Source organism: Molothrus ater, chromosome 3 (assembly GCF_012460135.2).
Source record: "Molothrus ater isolate BHLD 08-10-18 breed brown headed cowbird chromosome 3, BPBGC_Mater_1.1, whole genome shotgun sequence".
In the NCBI taxonomy this organism is placed as follows: Eukaryota; Metazoa; Chordata; class Aves; order Passeriformes; family Icteridae; genus Molothrus; species Molothrus ater.
Window position 1 is genome coordinate 85,401,878 of NC_050480.2, and position 27,251 is coordinate 85,429,128.

The 27,251-nt window shown below is 34.5% G+C and overlaps 1 protein-coding gene across 1 annotated transcript in view; it reads right to left on the minus strand.

Moving 5' to 3' along the window:
• CSMD1 (CUB and Sushi multiple domains 1) overlaps positions 1-27,251 on the minus strand; it is a 1,073,317-nt gene that overhangs the window by 87,615 nt on the left and 958,451 nt on the right. The window contains 7 exon segments of the mRNA XM_036380277.2: positions 4,139-4,285; positions 8,505-8,693; positions 18,295-18,408; positions 18,555-18,635; positions 20,129-20,274; positions 22,140-22,317; positions 26,118-26,306. Coding sequence (XP_036236170.2) covers positions 4,139-4,285; positions 8,505-8,693; positions 18,295-18,408; positions 18,555-18,635; positions 20,129-20,274; positions 22,140-22,317; positions 26,118-26,306 — 1,044 coding nt within the window.

A 27,251-nucleotide genomic window follows, 5' to 3' on the forward strand; every position in this document is an offset into this window, starting at 1 on the left:
CCACCTAAAAGTTTACAAATTGGAGAAGAAACAATTATACAGAGTCTGATGAACTTCTTCACACAGTTCCCTTGTCACTTCTAACCATCTACTGGAAAATGTAAACAAACTAATCAATATTCTTTTATTCTAAATTGAAATAGAGAGAGAGTAGAAACACTTGTTTAACATGTCCAAAGCCTAAAAATAACAAGAAAAGAGTGGTGAAGAATTAAGCTTCTTGCAATTACTTAAGAGGTTAAAAGAACATAATAAAAGTGTGCTGAGTTGACCCTGCCTGAATGCCAGGTGTACACCAAAGCTGCAGAATTGCTCCCCTTCTCAGCTGCACAAGGGAGAGAAAATATAACAAAAGGCCTGTGGGCTGAAATAGTGACAGGGAGAGATCATTCAGCTGTTACTGTCATAGGCAAAACAGACTTGATTTGGGGAAATTATTTAATTTCTTACCAATCAGATCAGAGTAAGATAATGAGATATCAAACCAAATTGTGAAAAGCCTCTGCTCTGCCTGCTCTCTCCTTCCCCTCCTCTTTTCCCAGGTATGCTGGTTTGTCTAGGAGAGTATTAATTTTTTTCAAAGGTTCTAAGGCTGTGAGGCTGTGTTGTGGATTTCTGATGAAAACAGTGTTGATAATACAGGGATGTCACTGTTGAGCAAAGCTTACACTGAGGCAAGGTCTTTTCTGCTTCTCACACCATCCCACCAGCAAGGGGGCTGGGGATGCACAGGGATTTGGGAGGGGACACAGATGGGACAGCTGACCCCAACTGACCAAAGAGACAGTCCATAAGATATGGTGTCATGACCAACAAACAATATAAGCTATGAGAAGAAGAATGAAGGGCCAGTGTTGCAAGTTATGTTCAAATCACCATTAAGGCTGGTGTAGCCCTGCTCTTCTTGAGATAGCTGAACCCCTGTCAACGGGAAGTGGTGAATGAATTCCTTATTTTGATTTGATTGCAAATGTGCAGCTTTTGTTTTACCTAATAAACTTTACCTGTTTATCTCATCCCACAAGTTTTCTCATTTTTATTCTTCTGATTCTCTGCTCCATCTTGTATCTTGCTGTGTGGGGAGTGAGCAAGCAGCTGGGTGGGCCTTAGTGGTATGCTAGGGTTAGAGAGCAATACAGGCTTCAAGGAAACTTGGCTTTGGGGCCTGGAGCACCTCCTCCCCCTCCATCTTCACCAACTGTGGTTTCTGCTGAGTTGTCATTCATATATTCTCACTCCTTCTAGCTGCTGCTGAGTGTGTATATATACAAATATATCTATATATACATATATACACATATATATATATATATATATGTATATATATACATGTATATTTACATGTATATTTAAGTGTGTTATTGCAGAGGCACTACCACTATCCATGGCCAGCTGCAGGTCCATCTTGGAACCAGCTGAACCCGTTTCTTCTGGACATGGGAGAAGCCTCTAGCAGCTTCTCAAAGAGGCCATACTTGTAGCCCCCCGCTACAAAAACCTGGCCACCTAAACCTGAGAAATAAGAAAAAATAGTGCTTTTGGCAGGAAATTGCAAGTTAGCTTAGTAACCACTAGACTTATTTACTTTTGAATGAATAACCAAAAGTTAAACAAAAGCCTGTAACTGTTATAGTAGCAATGGCAATTTGAAAAATAGCAAAGGAAGTCCCCATCTGGTTCCCAAGTCCATGTGCCTCCAGCAGTTATGCCAGGTACTGTAGTGCACTTTCAATCCTTCTACCAATAATTAAAAAAAACCCAAAAAAACGATTAATCTACCTTTTCTTAGTTATACTTTTCCCTAGCTTGCTTGGGTAGGAATGTGTATGCAGGGTTATAAATTATTGAGGGATGCTATTCAGATATTCTGTAGGTTAAGAAAGAGATGATTAAATATCTAGGCATTAGTGCAGTTAGGAAATGTATAATTTAGACTAAAATCTAAGCTAGCGCAGGTATAATATGTCAAAGCCCTTAAAAGAATACCTGTCTGCTTTAATGCCTCAGCTTTTTTCCACTGAGATTTAGCAATAAGTCTTATATTACATGATAGCAAACATAATATTAAGCAAACAGCTTACACAATTAAGGTTGAATGCTAAAGAAAATATTAAGCATTCTCATGAAAGCTTCTAGCAGTTTTTAACAGTGAATAAAATTTGTAACTACAACTGAAATCTAGCTGTGACAAAATGACAATTTACAAAATTTTGTGCACAGGCATAGTTGGAGAAGAAAGGAAAGGTTATGGGAGGGCAGTAATTCATTTCAATAGGATTTTCATCATGAGGAAGCCTGCTGGCTCAGTCACAGCTGCCACAGTATCAATAGCCTTTTTGGGATCTTGTATTTTTCCTACTTTGATGATGTTGCTCTCCCTCATTAGGATTCAAATCCAATTGTTTATGCTGCCGCTCACTGTTACTCTTCTTTCATGCTGATTATTTCCATTGAATCTCATGTAAAATGGACAGAAGTTTAGAGAAAAATGCAGGCACTGACTGTTAGTGAAGCGGAAAAAGCTAAACTGTTGTTTGTTCCAAAAACATAGCCATAAGGATTGCATATCTCTCTCCAGTCCCCCAATTTTATTGTTAGTCATAGCTAGTGCCATAATAATTGATGAATTGAGCCTAACAATTACACACCACTTCTTCAGTACTGCAAAACATGTTTTGTGTACATGCAAAGGTTTAAAATATTTTGCCATTCCTCAAAAATCAGCTTCCTTAATAATTTGATACTTACAAACCAACACGTTCACATGAAGTCTATTCATGTAACCTTGATATTGCTTCCTCACTTTGAATTAATGAATGAAGGCCTGCTCCTTTCACTGTCACACATTTGAGGGCTACAATGTGACAGGTTCTCTTTGTTCCCTCTTGCACATTCTCAATCTATCTATTAAGTCCTGCAATTGCGTTTTTACTATAAAAACCTATATTAATATCCAGTATGCTTGAAAAAAATCTTTTCCCCATTCCTCAGCTTCAATTTGTCTGTAGTAATTATCCAAAAATGCAGGTGAAGATGATGCTTTTAGTGATTTTTTTTCCTGACTGCAAACAGTTTCTGCTTAGTTCTTAAATCCCAAAAAAAATCATAATTATGCTCTGAGCTGGGCCCTGATCTTACATTTCAGTAACAAGAGAAACTTTCCAGAAATTAGACAGGCAGAGCATGGATGGTACATAAAAGGAATGAGCTTCCCAAAAACGGTCACCCTAAGAACATTTACCATGACTAAATGGGAGATACCTGGTACTTCATGAAGTGTTCTGCTAAAACATTCTTAGTATTCCTTTCTCTACTAAATTTTTATTGACAATATTTAGCCTTCAAAAATTAGCTCACAGATCCTTTACATTGCTAATCAAATCCAAACACAGAAGAAGCAAATGTTAATGATAGCAATTATCACCTTTCTCTCTCACACATACTATTCACATCATGTAAATGATCCCTTAGCCAAGCCTTTTAGCAGCAATATGGCTGCAAACTGAGTAAGGGTCAATATGTCTACACATAACACATAATCTAGTACTGCAATATATTTCTTCTTGATGTTTGTTATTAATATGGGAAATAATTTTAGCACTATTTAGATAGACTAGTTACATATTTTCATGTTACCAGATTCATATACAGACTGTTGAAGAAATGAGGGATTTTTTCCACCCCCTCAGTTTTTCATTTATTTGTACATGAAGAAAAACATAATAATGAGAGTTGCGAACTGCAGCTCTGGGAAATTGGAAACCTAATAATTGTGTACTGAATTGCAGCTGAAGTAGTGCACCACTAATGAAGATCAAAAATTCTCACTTCTGAGTACTTCTGTGAAAGTCTAAGGGTTATCCCTACCACTACATCTGAAAGGCCTCTCTCCGGATCTGATAAGACAAGAGAACAGGTGCAGAGAGGAGTATAAATTGGAGAAGTAATAATCTGGAGAAGTCTGTCACACTGGGAAAAAATGGAGAGACCAAGTTCTGTGCTTAACTTAAAACAGAATGATTTAACATCCTTAAAATAAACACTATAAAAAATTATCTTCAGAGAAACAGACATTATATTAGAAGTAGACAACAGTATATCCACAAAATATAATTTAAGAGAAAGCATGAATATTTACCTGAGTAACGAATCTTGAATCCTTTCTTGCTGGTTGCATGATCAGTTGACCAGCGGAGATACAGCTGATTCATTTTGCTTGTGAAGTTCAGTTGCCCAGTATGATTTCCACTCAAAGCAACCAGTAAGGGGCTTTGCCCAGAAGAACCTTCAGAGATGAATAAAGAAACTACTGAAGTTTTAAAGTACTATGCGTTTAAGTAATTCTTTCAATATTGTAACTAAGCTGCGTATGTGAACATGGTAGCATAGGAAATAGCCAGACACTTCCTTGTCAGAGAAATAACAAACAGATCTCAATTTAAACTGTCCATCTGGTTTTAGGTTTTCACTAGACAGCATTATAATTGCTTTATATTTCCATTTGTTTGTACCTAGATAAAAAAATCTAGGTACAAACAGATGGAAATATAAAGCACCTAGAGATTTCTCCATAAAACCTGAATAAAGTAGTTGTTTAAAATAAAAAGAGGTATTAATTTTTATTTGGCACAAATACACTGAATGAGGGTCTGTCAGCTCCTTGCCCTTTTAAATCTATTATTTATTTAAGCTCTTTTCTAACTAGTGAGTGGTAGCAAATGTATACTTTAGTATTGTACAGCTTGTACAATTTAAACACCACCATATTACATAATGAAAACAGTAGCTAAAAAAAAGCTCTGCCATGTGTAAGACAATAACTGTTTCATTTGGATTACACATATGTACAAGTGTTATGAATTTGCATGCTTCACTAGGACTGAGTTCTGTTAATTAGTATGTTTATTATAGTTCCATTTTAGTGTAGTGTTCTTTTATGGTAAATACAAAATGCTGAAAAACTGGATCCTGGCCCTAAACCAATATCTTCACCAGAATAAAACCATAGAGGCACAGATAATGATTTCAGGAGTATTTATATAACAACATATATAGAAGAGAACAACATATATAGAAGAGAACAACAACAAAAAAAATCCATTTATCAATCCAATCTCCAACTGGAAACTTTCTAAAACATGAAATGTTTTTTCTCTTCCTCCATATGAAAGTAATGTTTTCCCCAGCTGAAGCACTCTCACATGCTCACCATGTCCCTTGCTCCATGTTTTTTCAAGTTTAAGAAAGCTATGTCAACCAACATTATCTTGGTCAGAGTTACTATTACAAATAAAGAGTTTCTTCATTGATTTTTTGCTGAGTTTGAGCAGCTACAGCCTGATTAGGTCTTCTTATGTTACATGAAAATAGAAAAATAAAACTGAATCAAATGACAACTAAAAATAGAATACAATACAATTGAAAATTGTTATCAGCCCCAACCGGTTCAATAAAATAAAAAGTATCATTTCTGACTGGGACATTTCAGGTACAAAAGAGAGGCTATGGAAGTCACAAAAACCTAAACATTAAAATTACTTCCCAGTTCTTAGGAACTGCATTTCAGTCACCCTAATACTACAACTAAGTTAGCAATATTAAAAAAATTCTAAATAATAAATGCATCTACAAAATAAGAAGAAATAAGCATTGTTTTAGGCACAGGTTGCTCAGCATGCCCTCATAAAAATGCTTCACAACTTGTTTGTTTTTAATATTGCAGAGCTAGTGTTAGATGATTACAGTGTAGGATAAATGATAAGGAATGCTAAGGTCAATTCCTATTTTTGCTTGAAAAAATTATTTAGAACATGACATTTGACTCAGTTACTCTGTGCTTCACTTTGGATTTTGTAAATCTGTTTAATACCCTTGTTACAGTTTGGAATGTAAATGTTCTTTTAAAATTCTCAAGGGACTAAAGAATAGACTTCTACTGATAAAGACCTACTACCTACAAGGTAAGAATCCTTATTAGTGATCATGAAATTATTTTGCAGCACAATATGCCATACCACATTTTTTAATCATTAGGAGATCAGAGGATTGATTCAATGTATTTTAGTTTTGCTTTGTTTTTCCCAGAGTTGAGTTTCAGTTTCTGTATCTTACCTACCAGTCAGCTCTTCAGATGGTGTTCAGGAGGGTCAGCAGCATGACTCAGTTGTTATTGAATCTGACATTTATTTAATTATTATTTCAGAGTTTGTCTATCTAAGGAAACAACACACTCAACTTCTGGTGTGGTGATCTGTCATAGGATGTTCTCTTGAATATTAGGATATTCTCTTGAATATTCAAGATAACATCCAACATTCAAGAGAACATCCAATAAATGTTGGCATTTCCTTCTATTTTCAGTGATAGATTAGTTTCAGTTTATTTCAGAGAAAAAAATATTCTGTACTAAATGAATGCTATTCAGTGTAAATACCTGAATGCCATAATTTCAAGTTCAAAACACTTTAATAATTATGTTTATGTAACATTTATGGCTTCCCTGGTTTGGAATCCAGAGAGGGTTTTCTAAGGGTGTGACAGGTAAGTGGGAATGGCTAATGGGCTTGTTGCTCCCACTTGACCAGGCTGACTTTACAGACTGGCTGCCCACCCTGATCATCATCCAGCTGCTGAAGCACCATAATGTACAGTGCAGTCAGGTAGGTGTAGCTCTTGCTGTGCTTTGCATTCCAAAGCTGCCTTATGAATCAATCAGAGATGAGTGCCTTAGCAACACTAATTCCCTAAATATTTGTCTTGCAAATCTTTATACAGTTTCTCCATAAAGTTTGATGATGTATCTTTACCTTTTAGAGATAGATCAGTGCGGTTCTACTAACCTAGATTAAATACACTTTTTTGTACCACACAAGGCCCCACAATATGACACACATTTGTTTGCTGCAAAATGCAGCAACATTTGAATCTGAATTATAGCCATCACTGGAAGCAGTAGAGCTACATCGGTATTGTCTTCTGCCCCCAAAAACTCATGCTGAGATGTCTAACTAATTAGCAAAGCACATTGCTAATGTGGCCACAGGGACACAAACAAGTATCTCTGCAAGGTGCTGCAATGGACCATATCTGAATATCAACTTGTTGAGAGCTAGCTCAGGAATCTCCACATGGCACTATAGTTGAGAGTTTATAAGTATGCCATTATCTTTTTCACTTAAGGTTGCTGGTAGGTGGTAGAAAAAAATTACTTCTGCAGAGCTGCAGTAGAGATGAATTTGTAAGAATATTATTTCATGCCATGAAATTAAAGTGCTTAAAAATGTAGGAACAACATTAGCTCTTCTCTCAGATGTATTATTGATAATTTGGTTCCATTACATTTAAATTCAGGGAAAGAAAACAAAAATATACATCAGGAAAATTATGCTGTTTCAACTAAATTTGTCAAAAGAAAACAAAGTGAACAGAACACTAGAAAAGTTTCAGTAACATTCCATATTGTCTTTGATACAAAATGGAATGGAAGAAAAGCCTGTCTTAATAGATTTTTTGCAGACTGTTTTCTGCACTAACCTGACATGGACCAGCATACATGTTATGAAGAAAAAAATATGCTATGATATGGTATTTCTAAAAGCATCAAAAATATTGTGGAATTTTTAAGGATGTTTCTACCAAAAAGTGAAAAAAAATTAGTAATTTCAGACATTAAAATCTAATCCTTCAGAAGAATACTTAAAACAAGATACCTCAAAAGATATGACCTTTTAATATTTTTTCATGCTCTGAAACTCCCATAGTGAATATTCATCATTTCTATCATACTTATCATCTATTCTAGGTTAATGAAGGAAGATATGATAATGGTCTCTAAATGATGAAAAATGAATTTAAGAACAATCAGAGACAAGTTATCCTTGTCAATCAATGAGAACATAATAAGTCATAATAAGTTCAGAATGAAGTAGAAAATAAGAATTAAGTAGGGTCCTTTGAGAAGTGACAACACATTTTTCTGCTCTTTGTCCATAAACAGATGAACACTTCAACAGTGTTATTTTCAAACAGTGAACAATACTGGTCTGCAATGCTATGGAGAAAGCAGATAGGGTATTTGAACTCAAATTTCAGTATTAAGATTCAAATAATTTTATTCATTTGGACAAATGTAATTATAACCCCAAAATACTTCTTCACCAGAAATGAACCATTTTGGATCAGCATGTTAACATCTCCTTTTGGACCACTGCATAAATTTTGCTGGAAACAGGAAACTATGTTGACTTTCCCAGGGAAACTGCAGTTGTTAATGCTCCTCTGTAACAATATCTAAGAAAATTTAAAATATTCTCTGTCATGAATACAGCTATAAAAACTTGCATTGGGTAATAAATTTAGATTTAAGGCAAAACTAATAGGAATTCTGAATTATTGTTTTATTTTCAGATATATCACTGCATTGTGATCCCAAAAATTGCAAATCAAGGCCCACTCCACCCAGTATTTGATCTTGTGTAATAAGATAGAATTTAAATCTTTCTTACCATCAAATACCTCCAGCTCATCAAACTGCTTTTCACTTTGAAACATTTCTACAAAAATGGAGATATTATATCCTGGCTCAACCTTAATAGTCCAAGAACATGTCTGAGAGTTGGGGTAGGTGCCTGGATAACCTGGACTGAGGATCACTCCTGATGATTCTGTACGAATTTCATTTGCTGGACATTGTGCTAAAATGGACACAAAAAGAACACTAAGAACAGCAATGAAACAAAGTGCTTCTTCTCCATTAAATGCATGCTTCAGGGTCAGTTTCCAAATGAAAATATGTTAAAACATTCTAAATGGAAGGGGAAAAAAATTCCCTATAATATGCACAGAAACCTATATTCCCTATAATATGCACACAAAGGACCACTTTTATAAACCTTGATTTAGGAAACATTGTATTCATTTATAAATTACCGTAATGCATCTATCCAGAAAGAAATATGTTAGAGCCTAAAGTGGTTTCAGTCAAGGAATTCACATATGTTGGTGCAATCAGTCACACAGGTGAGGTAAAAGTACCAGTAAAAGTTTTTATTTGGAAACTGTATTCTATTTGAGATCCTAAAAAAATGAACCACCTTTAGAAATGAAGCCTGTTACATGAACATGACAACATATTGAAACATCTAGACATACGAGATTATTTGAAAGTACACAAGTTTTATGTAAAGTGTTCATTTTCAATATAAAATGCTCCAAGTCACCCAAGTAAGACCTTCTTAGCAACTACCTCCCCTGTTATTTAAAGTCTGAACTTTAAATTTCACCTGGTATTCATAGGTATTCATGATTTCTGCATACTGAAAGGAGTATAATATATTAAAATACTGCAAATTTTATATCCTAAACACTTGATTAGGAAGTTTTGTCACTATTTAACATTTTGCCTCTCACATAGGACTCATTTTTTCAAATCTGTTTCCTAATACGTTTTGTCCACGGTCTCATAATATATGTTCATGCTAACAATATTTTTGTGTAAGATTCACAACAGAAATGCATTCCTGGAAATCATCTGTCATCGTGCCCAAGCACTTAATAAAGAAAAGGTTGTAAGAAAAGTGAAAAACAAAACAACAGAGGGAAAAGTGATCAGCAGAAAAAGTATACTGTGGGGGGAAATCCACACATAAATATCAGAAACAAACATTCAAAACTGGACTATTTCCCTCAGAAGACCTTTTGCAAACTTGGAGGTGAAATTTAGGCTCAGTTGTAGCTGAAAAATTTCTTCAGTCAGAGAGAAAAATGTCAGCCAGTGAAAAGGAGGGATGTAATATGCAAGTGAGAATAGGGCATCAAGCAGGGGAACAAGATCTGGGTTGGGCAAAAGACCGTATGCAAATAATTTTTCTTTGGCATATATCCCTTTCTGCTATCATTTGACAGCACTGGCTGCAGCAGACAGTATCCCTAAGGGGAAAAGCCATCCTTCATAGAAGATCCTTAGAGAGGGAAAGCCTGTGGGACAATGGTATATAAAGCAGTAAGAATCCTTTAGACAATAATCCAGGGATTGCCTCTTGAGGTAGAAACACCTTTAGTAAAATGACACCCAGAAATTTCACATGAACTTCTGTCTAAGAATATAGCATTGCATGTGTTTAATGACAGTAGCTTCTTCTCTCACTCTCCTAAAATGAAACACACTGCTACTTTGACTTCCTCTATTCTTCAAACTAATACAAGAATAAATTGGGGAAAATGCTGTCAAAAGGTGCTCTGACTCATAAGTTTGCAAAAAATACAAATAAACCAGCAAGTTCTCAAAGAAAAAAATTGGGCATAAAATAAAGATAAATAACATCAGATAAATAACAATAATTTTCCCCACAGCATTTCCTGTCTGACATGAATAAAAGTGCACTTCACTGATGAAGAGTAGCTGACATGACTCAATTCCACAACCTGCTTTGTCCTGTAGTATCATTCCTTATGCTATTTTAAGAAGGAAAAAGGTGTTTTAAGCTGATCCAGTATCAGCTTACTTGAAATGTTTATTAAAAATGGTAGCGTTCATGAGAAAAGCTTGAGAATTAAAAGCCTGTCTTCAAAAATTACAAAAATTACAAAGTCAAAAATTACAAGTGACCTGAAGAAATAAGTGATGCTGACTTTTCACAGCAAGACACAGTGATTCTTTTCAACACTGGGAATCTGTCACCTCTCTGGATAAATTATGGTTTAGAAACAGCTACAATAAACTAAACATGGCAAACAAGAAGTTGCAACGTATGGGTCACTTGGAATGGGCCATGGGAGTGTAGGAAGTACATCTGGAGTGGTTTTGTAAACATGCCATATCTAAACACTAGCAGCACAAATGTGAAGGATACAAATATCATTTGTTGCTTGCTTTTCCTCAGCATCTTATGGAGTTATGGAGATAACCATATCAAATGGTTATTGGTCAAATCACTCATGAAACCAATTATATAGCAGTCATTCAGTTTTGGGGTTTGCAAACACAGTCTGGATGTTACACAGATACAGTCCAGACAAGACTAAAGCCTGGTGATCTCATTACAAGAGAGGTGTAATCGTACAATTCTTCCAGAGAAGTTTACAGCTAGGTTATTCTAAAAGGCTGTTATTGCCGCCTTTATATGGGTGCTCTTTCAGCTAAATTACCACAGATATAATTTTCAGAGAGGTGCCCTCTAAGAACTCACTGAATGAACTCTGTTTACTTACTCCAGTGTATGAAGTTTTTGGAATTTTGGATGGAAGATTATCAACTAAGAATAGGATTCAAAATTACATTTTGAAAAATCTGAGATCAATGTATAGTCATCCCCAGAACACTGTCACTAAGTGCTGAGATATTGTTCACTAACTCAAGAAATACACTGCAAGCATCTTTAAAAAATTGAGTCAGGGAAGGAATGAAATGAAAACCTAGAGCAAAGTCAACAATTCAGAGAAGTGAAAAATGTTAGTTTCTTTTGGGATAAAAGAATTGTCATAGAACAGGAAGAAAGATACACTCATATGGCACAGACACTGACTGTGATCATCTGAGAAACCTGTGGCAGGTCTCCAGAGAAGAAATGGTAAGAATGGTCTGCAAAAAGAAAAAAAGCCAGGAATAGGAAATTGTGGAGGGGAGAGGAAAGGGTAAAAAACACACAAAAATTACTATTCCTGCCTCTTTATTTCAGCTGCTTTGCTCTTTGACTATCTAGTTTTTCTTGTAAAGACATCAGGGACAAAAAGTGAAGGAAACAGACAAGGAAATAGCTTAGTTACTAGGTATGAAAAAATAATAATAAAAAAAAGTTATTTCAAAAGCATGCAAAAATTATCAATAACAGTGAAAAGTTGCTCTTAGCTGTCTCATTGCTTGCAGCCAAATCTTAAGAAGGAACCTGAAACTAAATTATTCACCACGGGGGAAATGTGCCTTTTGCAGATGTTTCCTCATGCCCTTCTCTCATAATTGTGGAAAAGTATGATGTTGTTTTGTAATTAAGAACATTTATTTGGTGAGTGAATATTAAAAATCAACAGCTTAAAGGTCAGAGCATTTCCTTGAACACATCATCACATGTACACAAGAAACATATCAATGCAGTGATGCCAAACTGATTTTTGCCTTTTTGCATTTATATATTCTTTATATATTTGTAGCTCTGTAGCCTATTATTGTATAACTACATAGATTTGTAGCAAGCATTTCACCTACTCTGTTAGACAGAAAGAACACATTCCTAGAGACTTTAATCCTCTGGGGACCAAGGTTAAATTCTCTGGGGACCCAGGTTAAAATGGCTTCTCAAGACACTTTTTCATAAACAAAGTTTAGTTAGTATGTAAAGCAGGGGGGGTTTCAAAAAAGGGTCAAACCAGCAAGGAATTACCTCATCTCTAACTGGGAATTCTTGTCAGTTATGCTAATTTGTGAAACATAAAATTGTGTCTGCTTTATGTTACTATGTGCATCTTCAGCACATTTTTGGCATGTATTCCAGTGTGTTGTGCACCATAAAGGATTCTTTATAAAGGTAACTGCATTTTTATTACCTGTGTCTGAGTTTTTGTCTGACTGCTTTTAGGACTGAAAAGACATCAGCAGGACTGCTGTAGGAATTTTTTTTCTTCACATAGTCTATTGTATTCACTTACTGAACTTTAGAATTTTACTAACAAACAATTTTCAAAAAGGAGAAATAATGTTTAAGAGGAAAAAAGAATGCACCTCTCTAATACAAATCAGTGCAAATAGGGATGCTAAGGGTGAAAGGAGATATGAAATATTCCTCTGTGGTACTGAGACAAAACCAGCATATTCCTAGAGCAGAAAATTCAAGTAAGATCAAAACTATTATGTCCTTCTAACCTGTAAACAGCTCAGTTCCTCTTTTGTGCTAGAACAGAAGTGACCAAATATTTTTAAACACTGAGCTATAGCTTCAGGTCTTCCTATTGCCAAGATTTACTTCCTATGGCTAAGAGTCATTCATCAAGAAGTCCCTTCCAATCTAAGCTGTTCATAGCTGATGTACCACAGGGACTAATGAGAGGAATAGCTCTGAAGTAGTTCAGGGGAAGGCAGACTGTGTGTTTCCCCTTTGCAGTCTGGGAAGCTGGCTGTACCACGGGGTTTTGTGGCAAATTGGCACACAGCTCACCTTGGCAGCCTTTATTGGCTCTTTCTGCCCCCTAATGAATTAATCACCAATTCCTCTCCAGTATATCTTAGCTGCTGATTACAGAACTTAATCTCCAGGCTGGAAGCTACACTTTACAAGATTTAAATTTTACAAAATTCATATGTCTAAAGACATATGAAAATATAAAACCGAGATACTGAGAAAGTAAGACTGTTTCACCTTGTTCCTTAAAACAAAAGGCACATCCATTTTTCAGTACCACAGCAATACCTATAATTTGAATAAAAGTAAACTCCACAGTGTTATGATCTTGTATTCACCATACACACAACAGGTAAAAAAATCTGCTATTGTGACCTTTTTTTTTTTAAATAATATTAGCTCTGCCCTTTTAGCATAACATTTAAAAATACAATACTCATAAATAAAAAGTTCTCTGGTTGAGGCAGAGCACATACATATTTGGGTTTGATTTAGCTGAAATGGAGTTATTTTTCCCCACAGCACTCCCTCACAGTAGTGTGCTTTATATTGGTAGCTAGAAAGAAGTTGATAATGCAGCAGAATTTTGGCTACTGCTGAGCAGTGCTGGCACAGCATCAGTGCTGTCTCTCCAACATTCTGCACCACCACCTCCCAGCAGTGCCAGCTGGGGGTGGGCAAGGTCTTTGGAGGGGGCTTAGTCAGGACAGCTGACCCAAACTGACCAGAGATATTCCATACAACAGGATATTGGCTCAGCAATAAAGGCTAAAAGGAAAGAGGAAAAAGAGAGTGTACTCATTATTTACAGCAGCTACATATGCTGAAGTCCTGCTTCCCAGGAAGTGTCTGGACATTGCCTGATGATGGAAAGTAGAGAACAAAATATTTGGCTTTTTTCTCTTCTTGTTCATGCGACCTTTCACTTTTGCTTTAGCAAATTGCCTTATCTTGACCTACAAGTTTTTATCCGTCTTATTTCCTTTTCCTGTCTCACTGAGAAGGGGAGAGACAGAGTGGCCAAGGTCAATACAACACAATATTATACTCTTAACATTGTTTCTTTTGTTTGACTAACACATTAATATATTTGATACCTCATGGACTCTCTTTTGTTAAATTACAGGTTGACTCAACTCCCTATACATTTAGAAGTTTAGGAATTGATGTGAAATTTACCAGTTGAGAAAATCTGAGCTGCAAAATAAATTAGATGTTTGAGCCCCAAAATATATTTAATAATCAATTATTTATAAGGAAACCCCATGAATATTAAAAGTAGCTACTGTAAAATAGTTTGGAATGATAACAGGAAGAAATACTAAAAAAACATGCTTTAGGCATATTGGAGGACATAAGTAATCTATTTTACATTCATTTTTAATAAGATTGTTGCACATGTAAATTCCAAAAAATGTTATTTGTTAAACTTGCATAAATTCAGGCACAGAGGCAATGCCTACAGAAAAACAACAGGAAATAACAACTCTCTTTATGTTACAGTCACATGTAATTGTGTGCAGTGGGGTAGTGTCATGAGAATGGTAATTCTGCATGTCAGCATAACACTTTCATCATATTCTAGTTTCTAGAAACACATTCCTTAACATGGCTTTTGCGGAAATTTGATTTAGTTTTTTTGGGGAAGGCCTGACCAAGATTCCTAACTCTAATACTATTTCTGATATCCTAATCTTTGGTTTTGCTTTTTATTCATCAATATTATCACCACATTAGGACAATATTATCACACTACCCCTCTAATTTATGTGTTTTGAGCAGCCATATTACCTTACACTGAATACCCATTATCTGTTTCACTAGTATCGCAATTTTTGTGACCAGCACAGGAATATTTCCTTCTGTCACAATGCTCATAATGCTTTAATGTACATCTCTACTCTTCCCTAACAGCAACTAAAATATGAAAGAAATTTGCAGCAAGAGTATAAAGGTATAGGATGAGAGCAGTGGCTCCAAGTGTAGAAACAGAAATGACAACAGTTCAATACTTTTCAGCATAAACCCATTCACAATGACAGCATGTTCTGTAGGGGTGCATAGGGCTCTGCATGTTAGAAAATACCTGGCAAGTTAACACAGTACCAAACATCTTGAGAAAGTCTGTCCTCAGACAGGAAGACAAAAAGAGCTGTAAGAAAACTGTGGTGTGCTGTGTTTACAGCTACTCTGGAGGTCATCTCTTGAGAATGATGTAGAATTGGTCATGGAGATTCATTTTCTTGCCTGTCAGATATGTTATCAGACTCATATATAACATCCTAGAATTTGGCCTTCTATCATATAAATATATTTTTGACTACTACAATATAGTGGCACAGCTCAGGAAAATGGAAAGTGTTCCTGTATCTTTAGAAAATATGAAACTGAACTAACAAATGACAATATGAACAATTTTAAATTACAGGTAAAATGTAGAGAAGGCAGGTAAAATATGAGAAGGCAGTTGAAAAATTAGTTTGAAAAACAATATGCAAATTACATAGCAAGTAGCAAATTTTTTTCAAGTCTATGAGGATAAAATAATTTCTTATAAATGCCATTTCATCCTGCATCACTTGTAAAGAAATAGAATAGGATTGGGCAGGGTATTGGGAAGGATGGGAAGAATGATGAAAGATATTAAATATCTTCTTGTCTATAGAATCATGCCATAAGTACAGTGAATAGAGGCCAACTTGTTACTGATTTTTTCCTATAAGAACTGGACAACATGGAAACAGCAGGTGCTGAGTTCAGCGCAGACAGAGAAATAAATTCACATTCTAAATAAATTGTATAACTTCTTGCACAAAAATTTGTGGATTTAAGGCATTTACATGGGTTCAAAATAGGACTGAATAATTCTGCTGAAGAAACAGCCCTACAGGATTCAAAATATAAAGAACATTGCTGGCTTAAAAGTGACTTAGCTACAGTTGGGTTGAGGCCTTAATTAACTGCACGTTTGCCATGATTTTCTGTCCTGCACTAGAAAATCATTAGTGGCCAGTGCTAGATATGGAACACTGAGTATATGTTCTGGTGTACAGAATTTCTGGTCTGATGCAGAAATATGTATTTCCCCCATCAAATACTTAGGCTTACAAAATGCAACATGCGTACCTTCGAATATTTATCTATGAGTAAACACTATAAAGACAGTCATTAAAAGCACAACTTTTAAATGATCTATCAATATTTCGTGTGGTTCATAAATATCAGCTAGGGTTTTATCATAAAATAGGAATCACATTCAACATTTATCTCCATAGTAATATTGAGAGGCTGGGGTAGAAATAAAACCAAGTAATTCTACTTTCCTGAAAAGAAAGATACAACTTGGCTGAAGAAAGGAAATCAGGTGCATCCCAATTTACCTCAAGAAATTCATCCCTTATGTCTGTCCAAAATGACTGCCAGAATCTTACTCTAATGCCTCCAGTTCTATTGTCTACTGTCTCTGAATCACTCAATGGCACTTTCATTCTTCATGATCAGATTATTTCTTTTGATGTCATCCTTGTAACAAAGTTTTGCTGTATTCACAGGATACAGCCAGAGAAAGCACAGCCATTTGCACAGCCTCTGCAGGAATTGTTATGGATGGTTAACCCTTATCAGAAGTTCCTAATATCTCTGTAGATTTTACAATAACTGTTCAGTTTACTTCAGGCTTTCATTTTACATTTACACTCTAATTGACATAGTCAAGAGTTAAGGTACTGCTGTTACTGTTAACTAAAAAATTAAGTCTGGATTTGCAGTACAATCATCTTATTAAAATATTACATTTATAACAGAGAAATACATTGATTAAAAAAATAAATCATCAGAAACATTAATAAGTATTCAGTTATTCTAACAAGAAAGATATAAAAGTACACAATATTCCCATTAATTCTGCATATTTTATGGCAAGGGTTTTGCAATTAATAATGATTCTTTTCCACTCAAAACAAAGATATGGAGTCCAGTTTCTGAAGCCATGGCAGATATCCAACTAATTGTATGCACAAGTCAAAAAAGGGGAGGTAAAAAAGCCACTTTACCTCAAGTATGTGTGTTCATGCAGACAATTAGATGAATAAAGCAAATTATGGCATCAATAAACTAATAGTTTGCCCTACAAATTCTTTATTAATTTTAAATAATGAAAGTAGAGAACCAGGGTAACAGGCAGGAAGATACACATACAGCTATTATTACAGTGTCACAATAATTGTTGTGCTTCCAGATTACCACTTGTGCATATGGATGTTCTCAACTCATGATATGGAAAATACTTCATCCACAATTCCATATTAAAGATACAAGTTAAACTTTTATAGTACAGAGAAAGAAATTCTAATAACTGTTTGATTTTCTTAAATTTTAACGATAGCATCTCAGCAGTAACTATTTTTCCCCCAGAATTTTGAGGTAGTTCAGGACAAAATTCTACACGCTTCTTTGACCACTTTTACAACATTTCAAAACATTTTGTCATCTGCTATTTAACAAAATGAAATAAAATAAAGAAAAAAAAGTCAAACAACATATTTTGAAAAACAAAATTGGAAGAGTGGTTGGAAGATTGAATACAAATTTCCAGGATAAACTTGTTTTCCATGAAGATGAGGATGTTATATAAAAATGTGCATCTAAACATCTTCCATATTAGATTTTCATTTGTTTGAAATGCCGTATTTTTTAACAGAATATAAATAGTTGAAAGAGATTCAATACTTTTTGAAAAATTAAAATTTGCCACATCTTATTTTAAAACACCTTTTTCATGTGACTCTGTTATACAATGTCACCATATTTGTCAAAGCACAAAGGAAAATTTCTTATTTTATTTTGAAAGCTTAATTTAATTTCATATTTTTAGTATTCTTCAAAAATAAAAATAAATCTTTGGATTGTTATGAAGCAATATAGAATATTTTAAATTAATTTTAAAAATTAGTGTTTCAGTAATCATGCAGTCGAATAGTTAAAATCACTTCTCATTGGTTCTAAATAAAAAAATTTCTACATAAAATTCTTAGGTCCAAATATACAAAAACGTGCATCTCTTAGATATTAAAGAAGTAAATGGAAAATTTTCTTTTAAGCATCAATGAAATGACATTGCCAGAAATTTGATGCTTTATGTAGGATGCATATTAATGATTTACACACCATGCAAGTTTGTATTTACCTTCACAGGATGGAGAGGATCCTTCAAACTGCAACTGTGCATTCAGTTTGCAGGTTAATATATCTTGTCCAACAAGAGTAAAACCAGGATGGCACCTGTACTTCACAAAATCTCCTGGAAAAGGTATTAAAACAAAGTTAAACCTCAAAAAATCCTTCAAACAGAAGTATATAAAAATCTCAGGTGGAAGAAGAAATAGCTTAGTTTAATTAGAATTCAAGTGAAAACAGAAGAAAGAAAAAGAAATACTATCTTTTTACCTATTTCAAAGTCATCATCTTCTGTAAACAAATCTGCATGTGGAACTGTGGGTGGAGGCTGGCACTTCCTGAGCTGATAAGCTGCAAATTTAAGGGAAAAAAATCATTACTGGTGTGCTAAGGAGTACTTAACAGAAAATTCATTTCATATTCACACTTCCCAAATTACAAGAGCTGCACTGAACCTCGTGGTCTCTCAGTTACAACATTTTCCAGTTAAATGTCATTACATGACATGAGTGTGGTGAGACAATGGAACAGGCTGCCCAAAGAAGTTGTGGATCTCAGGAATCATAGAAGTCTAGGTCTAAACCTGGTCTAGTGGAAGTTGCTCCCTTTCCTGGCAGGGGGTTGAAACTAGATGATCTTTAAGGTCCCTTTAAATTAAAAACATTCTATAACTCTTTAAACAAAGTCTCTTGTTTGCTTTTCAAATCTGTTTCAATAAATTGTGAGCAACCTCACAGAAAGGTGACCACTAAAATTACTGTTTCTAAAATGGAATAGAATGCCTACAACAGCTGAAGAAGCCCTTTCTGGCTTAAAAAAAATCAAAACAGAAATAAAGATTGTGATAAGAGTGCGTATCCTAAAGAAAACTCTCCCCTTCAAGGAACAAATTGACTGTCAGAACAAAATTCTCTAGACAACTTGATAGTACTATCCACTCTAGTTTTTGCTTCTAAGATTAAGTGCAGTGGATGACCATGTATCATGACCTTGTTTTAGGAGAACCGTACAGACAAGAGAAACATTTCAGATTCTGAGTAACAATTTGATATGGACTTCCCCATGCAAACAGGTATCTCATTAGTCTCTTTCTGCAACATTTATTTGGTCTTTGTGAATACATTCATTGTATATTTGTGGTTTAGAGTCCAGAAGGCTAATAATCTTCCATTTATTATACATATTTTGGGTGATTAGTCCGAATTAGAGCTAGAATTATAGTTCAGCTTTTCACTTCTGAGTTAGATGCCTAATTTTCACCACCTGTAGCCCTGAATGTAACTTTGAACAAAGTATTTTTCTGCATTTCAGTCTTTATGCTATTGTTCAACCCTACCATAGCACCCCAGAAACTCTTCTGGAAAATAATTTTAGTAAAGAAAGTTAAATCTTACTGATTAAATCGGCCAAAGTAATTAAAAGAGTAAGAGCTTCATATTAGATGATAATTGTTAACATTAAAGATAGAACATAGTTTATTAAAAGTCCCAAATTAACATTCTTAGTATTTTTAATATGTAATTTAAACAAACTTATAAGTACTGTTATTAAAAAAAAAAATCCAACCAAACAAAAAAACCACCCAAAACCAAAAACGAAAAAATAAAAACCAAAAAACCCCAAACCAAAAACAAAACAAAACAAAAAAAACCAAACAAACAAAAAAAAAAAAACCAAAAAAACCCCCAGAAAAACAAAAACAAAAAAAAAAAAAAAAAACCCAAACAAAACACCAAACAGCAAATCCATGAGTCCTGGTAAGTCAGGAAACCAAAGCTAAGAAATATTTTAAAAATTCACTAAATGATTGTAGTAGTTAGATGCTGATTATATAGAAAACAGACCATGAAAATTGAGGACAAAGAATCCTCCTGTTGAAAAATCACTGTGAAATTTGAGGAGGACTTGATTGGTAGAACTGTAAGCTGTTTCCAGAGCTGTGTTCCCACTGAAAACTCCTAGCTGAGGCGAATTATGGTCAGGACCATCCCTGGAATGTAAAACATTGAAAATTTAGCTGAAAAACTGATGTTCTTAACATTCAAATTAATAATCTCTTTTTTCTGGAGAGAGCAGGTTAAATTTTTATAAAAAATTATTTTCCTAATGATTTAAAATGAGGTTTGTTTTTTTTTTCCCCCTAGCACACAGAACACTCTTTCCAACTTCAAACATGATTTTTCTTTTGAGACCAGGCTACTTGCAATAGCTTTTATATTTACATGGGCCAGAAATGTAGTGGTGAGTGGTGGCAAGACATTTTCTATGTGTGTTCCTGCCAAAAATTTTCATGTACAGATCAGATGTAGAAAAAAGGGAAAAAATGATGTAATGCTGTCATATTTCTAACATTTTGACCCAGTTGCTACAAGTCTTCAACTTGTGGTTAAAACATAGAGTTGTGGGAATGGCAAGTTACTCTGCCATTTAAATAAATTCCAAAGATTCAAAGGTATATCCTAATAGAAAAAAAATAAAAAAAAGAGAGAGAAAAAACTATGAAATAATCTTGTTTTTTGTGTTTCTCAACAGTAGGATAAGACACACAAAGGGAAACATACTCCAGTAACAACAGGGTTCATTCACTTCCAGTATCATAATGTACAACATTCAGGCCTGAAAAGTCAGAATGAATAAATAAACAAAACTCCCTACTTAATCACTGAAGAATTTTTTGAGCTCTACAACACTTATTTATGATTGTTTTGTATATTACATGTCATGAAACTAAACTGAATGAATAAACTTTTTCAATATGCTATTTTAGAAGGCTTGAGATTATCTAGAATGTCTCTGTAAGCTGTTAATTTGACCTTTTACTGTCTTCCAATCAGAGGTATATTTATTCACCTCAGTTGTATCATTGAAAAGCCAAGCATCATATATATACAACCCTTCAGGGAAGACAATGTATGATGCATTTTACACTTAGGCTTACAGGCAGTGTAGATACCAGAGGCAACCAAATGGCAGTTCAGAAACAGATGCACATCTGTATAAACTGTCTGAGAAACCTCACCAATAGTGATAGGAGTGGTGGATTAGCTGGGAGATCAGAGCAGCTGACTCACACAGCAATAAATTACATCCTATATTCTGTGCAAACCTTCCTTTTCCTGAACTATTTGCAGCATATATGTGGAGTCACTTTGCACAGTGTGTGGGGTAAGGACCAGGGCCGGACAGAGATGACATTTCTAACACCTTCAGCATTATCTATGCCTGTTCTTAAGTGAAGTAAATCCTTATGCAAGAATTTAGACAACTCTAAGGCCTCTTCCTTCAGAGGAGGTCACAAATTGAATCAGTTTGTGTGGAAAAAAATACAAATTCAGAGAAGAGGAACTTGTAATATGAAGCTTAAAGACATGGAGGTACAAGGACTAAAATTCTGGATTAGAAAATATTAAAAACTATGTCTATCAGGCATATTGAAATATTAAGAAAATTTAAGAAAATCTTATTTAATGCCTAAATTAGTTAATGTTTAAAGATGTCAGAAATTTTTGCAAAAAACTGACATATATTGCCTGTGTGTTCATGGAACACATAATTCAACATAGTGTAGATTATTACATCACTTTGACCTCACATGGCCTCAACTTAAAGAAGACAGAGTCAAACAAGATTTGATTGATAACTGAGCTTGAGCTTCAAAGTATTTTGGAACAGTATTCTTAAAGTGTTCAGACAGTGATTTTATTTTTTTCAGATAACCTTAGAAGTTGTTTTAAGCTGTTCTTCAGCACATATGACAACCTAAAGGGCAATACTAAGAAAATCTATAGCTTGGGACAGTGAGACTTGATTAATCAATCAGAAAAAAAACCCTTCTGTTTCAAAAAAATTGCATACCAAACTGCAATATAGTCATTCACAGGTTCAGTCTGGAGTAAGGTAAAGTTGATATAAATCCCATGGCCTGGAGGTACAATAATTAACCAAGTACAGTCCTTGGAATTTGGGTATTCATCTGGAAATCCTGGGGAATAAACTGTACCATTCTGAGCAGTTACATTATAGCCACAAGGAGCTGAAAAGAAAACAAATGAAAACAAAAATTAGTAGTAGAAAATAGTTTTTCATGTTACAAGTGGAATATCAAAATGTTACCAAATTCTTAAAGTTCCACAAGACAAGACAACCTAAGTCTTAAAGACAGCCTTTCCCTTGGTTGGTTGCTTCTCAAACAAATACTGACATTTCTAAAAGTAACTTACGCTGATGTCCCTAAGGTTTCATTTCTTAAAATTCATCAAAATCTACTGGTAGTATTGTTTGCATATAATTCTTGAAACTAAGTCCACACACCATTTAAAAAGGGGCACCTTTTGTTTGTGTTCAAGACTAAAAACCAAATAAACAAATAGGTCCTGCCCATTTCCATCCAACTGAACTGTAACTGAACAGGAATACAATTCTGGAAAAAATAGGCTGATTGTTTTTTCACTAGTCCAAAATTATTATGCTTTATTTCTGACAGGTTTGAGTAATTTTTAATGGTGATTCACTTGCAGATTGTATGCTAATTATCCTTATGACAAGTAAAATGGACATACAAACATGAATTTGTGCACACTTGCTGAATGAAGTCTGTAGCCAAATCAAAGTTTTGAAAAGGTTGACTTTATTCAAGGGTAGCAAATGTGTGATAATGTGCTCTTTTGAGTCTCAGTTTGGAAGAATTGACTGAATATGGATGAAAGCATGTTTACAAATAGACATATGGCCATTAGTGTAAATTAGTGAGTCTCACCCATTAAAATGAGACCTTAATCTCATTTATGGGCACTCAGCCTTGCTCTAGAACATTGCTCTTTAGCTCTTACCATTAAGCTTATGTTATTATTGTCAGTGTTTCTGTGACTCTCCTTCAGACCTTCTTCATTTCTTTTTCAACTTAAGAAGTGATGGAAAATAAAAGCAGAAAAAAATGACAAAAGGAAAAAGAAAAAACACAGAAAAGGAAAAGGGAAAAAGGAAGGAGGATTGATAAATGCAGAAGGATGTCTCATTTTCTGTATGGTTTAAAGCTGCTGTACTGTTGTGGGTCACCTGGCTAGTTGATGAGTAGCCCTTTTTGACAGAGTTCTTTTAATAATCTCTGGATTTATAGGACAGGCTAAGGAGGCTTTAACTACTTCACTTTCTTCATCCATATCAGTACTAACTTGTATTTAGCACATTTTCTGTCTGGACACAATCCTGTGCAATGTGCTCTAGGATGATTCTGCTTGAGCAGGAAGTTGGACAAGATGACCCACTGTGGTCCCATCCAACCTGACCCAGTCTGTGATTGTCTGTACAGAATGGCACCTGATCCTGAACAATGAATCTTTAGTGGCCAACAAATGAAACCAGCTAAGGAAAATGAAGGGTTGGTTCTATCTGTCTGATTTCTGGTTGCATGTTGGTTCCAGCAGCCAAGGGCATCAGACACTGTCTATCAGCTCTAGGAGTTCTGATGAAAATGTGACTCAAGCCCACTTTTTACTCTTTCCTAAACCCCTACATTTATGCCATGGTCATTTTGTCCAGTCCCAGAAATCTACTCTGTCCTTTCAACATCCACAGTACTCTATGTTTACAACTAAGACTGCTTTGAAAATTATGCTTACTACAGGGAAATACAGTTCCTGAGACCAATATTAATTTCTAATTAATATACAGGATTTTTATGATTGAATTTTTATATTTAATATATTTTGAGTTTACTAGATTTTTGACAGGTTTCTTAATGGTGTTATTGATTGCATACGTTTTTTATTTTCCCTTCATTATTCTCTAACACTCAAGAAGGAATGCAGATTGATTGTATCTCAGTAAAGACAGTCTAATTTCTCTTATATGATTGGTAGCCATGGAAGATCAATAAATTTTGTCAGGAAAAAAAGTGTCTCAGGTAACAAAACTCTAGTAGAGTAAGAAATACATCCAGCTGTTACTAGTCTTTCTCCAAAGATCTTTAAAAATCACAGAAAAAATGACATTAAACAGAAATAACTGGTTAGATTTCACACAAGATAAACATAGCTTTAGTGTGAGTCAACAAATCACTCTAAATTAATGATGTTATTATGTTACACTTTGAATGACAGATAAAGAAACAGAGATTTTTTTAAATGAGTAAGTGTATAATCAAATCTTCTAAACTGTCAAATGCTAACAGTAGACCACATGTCGATTTATAAATGAATGAATGCCACACTATATGTTCTCATACCTGTTTACACTTAACTACATTGTGCATGGAAAGACAGTAAACATTTTTAAAATTCCATCAACAGATACCCAAACTCAGTTAGTAATTTACTGACAATTACACACATTACACCAAGACATCTATGGTAAGGCACCAGGACAACTGGATTGCACAGGAGTAAAGTCTTAGAGCATGACTATATGGCATGATTCTACTATGATTACTTGAGTAGCAATTAATCTAATTTTCTCCCATACACAGATTCTCAGCCTTCAAAAGTATGTGCAATCTTCTGTAGAAAGGTTTTGATTCAAACTTCTAAGAAAACTTGTCACAGCTAGAAAAATTATTTAATTCTTTTACTGATTTCTCTCTCAGATCCACTGTCAAATTACAACAATCAGAGTAACAATTATTTTTCCCTGTAGAAAAAAACATTTATATGTCATAAGAATAATTTCAGCAGTACTAGGTAGAGCTTTAACATACACAGATGAATTTTCCACAAAGCAAGTAGTGTGCTAAGTGAGAGACAGAAAGCTCTTAATGCTCAGTCAAAACAGAAAGCAACCTGCTGTTTAGCCAGAAATGGTACCTAAAAACGTACACAACCACACACACATCAGAGTTGCATGCATTCCTCAGCTGTGTGGAGGAGATGTAGATGACTGTGGGTACGCTTGGAAGATGGGATTCACATGCACAGGAACTAGGACAAATGTACATTGTGAATTATGGAAATGTCAGTAGTAGAGGAACTCCTTCTTTGAGTTAGGAAATGATGATAAAACCACTGAATTAAAACTATGGATAAGGGGACAGGGAAAAGTAAGAATGACTTTGTCCTCGTGTCATTATAAATGTTAATTCACTTCTTTCATGTCATTTCAAACTACATATATTATTTACTCTTGTTTCATCTAAGAAAACAGAAAATGCTGATTTATAGCATAAAAATCTGCTTCTTCTATTATACACCTTCATGTATTTTAGGAAATATGCTTCTGTAGGGAGTAAAAAGGAATAAGAAAATATAGAAGGCTGCATGCCATTTGGGGTTGCATCTATATCACTAAAATATATGTATGAGGTGTTGAACTCTGGCTAGGTTTCTAACAAATTCTAAAAACATAGACTGTTAACACCTTACACTTCTATATGAATTTTTAATTGATATCTCAATAACTTTACCGTATGTTTAACATGAAGAAAAATATTACATATCTGTTTATAGTGAACTTTTAGCATGAATAACTTTGTATTTTCTTCCAAAACATTTATAAAGGTGTCTCCATAACCTAACTGCTTTTGAATAAAAGTATCTACTTGAAATAGTCTTTCACATAGAGGTTATGATAATTCCTGGCAGTATCATGAGTATTTATAATCAATACAAGTGACAGATATTAACAGGAACAATAAATCACTGCCGAGGAACAGAGGAACATTATTCGTAATACATTTATTATTTATAAAGCACATAATATTCTGCCTTTATATGCTTACACTACAGATTAGGATAAAGGCACTGTTCTTCAGAAAAAGCTGCATTATGTACAGGCCCACAAACAAGTAAACAAAAATCAGAAATTACTGTGAGTTCTGAAGCAAAGGTGCTACCAGAAAGTTACCTTCACATCGGGGGAAATGATAGTTCCAATTTCTGTTGATTCCATGTTGACAAGTGAGAACAGGCTGACCCCTCAAAACATATCCAGGATAGCATTCAAATGATACTGACTGTCCCACACTGTAATCTGAGTTGACTATATAGCCATTCAAAAAAGGAGGAGGATCGGGACAGTTCTGTAACTCATAAGCTGGAAGAGAACAGAAGTACTTTTTATTGCTTGATCAGCTCCCAACACACTAGGAAGTACACATTCATATAAAATCTGTAATGCATTCAATAATAGGTAAGCACTAGAATGCCAAGCTCCAGTTTTTCAGAGATTAACACATAACAAGAAATAAATCATCCATTTGGACTGTACAAAAATATTTTAGTAATGTACAACAAAATCATTAATTCCTTAAAACTTTATGAAATACAAGATTTTCACAATCCATTGGATTTTTAATATATATTGAACTATGCCCAAAAATAATGTGACCTAAAGAAACTAAAAGAATTAATTAATGACTTTAACACAACAGAGCACCATAAAGATCTAAAAAAATTACAGATACCTGTGAAGGGAAAGGTCCTTTTAGATACATCACCATGCAAAAAATTGCTTTAACGATTCATCATATTTCATGTTAGGTTCTGTCCTTTGGAGGACATCAAAATATTACTCAATGAAACACATTTAATTCATAAAAATCAGTGTGGTGAAATTCAGAAGAAGCTTTCATTAATAACATTTACTAAGATATAAAGATAATGTAAGCAGGTCCATATGAAGCAATAAAAAGACTGTTTTATAAAAATGTTATGCAGAATTACTTTCAAACAACGTAGATTGGATAGTAAGTAATTGCCATTTAAAAAACCAGTGTTAAAAGGATGAGGGCCCTCCTCTTTTTGAACCCTCAATTTCCAGTTAAGGAATACTTCTGTCAGAAGAAAGTTCAAACAAGAATAATAATACCAGCGTGCTCTGTATCCACATGTGTTGTTAAGTGCAAGCTCTAAAAATAAGGCAAGAGAATATGATGAACATATTCTTGAACAAAGTATTTTGTTACCTTTTTCAAAGTTAACCTTTACATCTTCATCCTAGAAGTGTATACTTATTATTCTGAAATAGATTATTTAAATA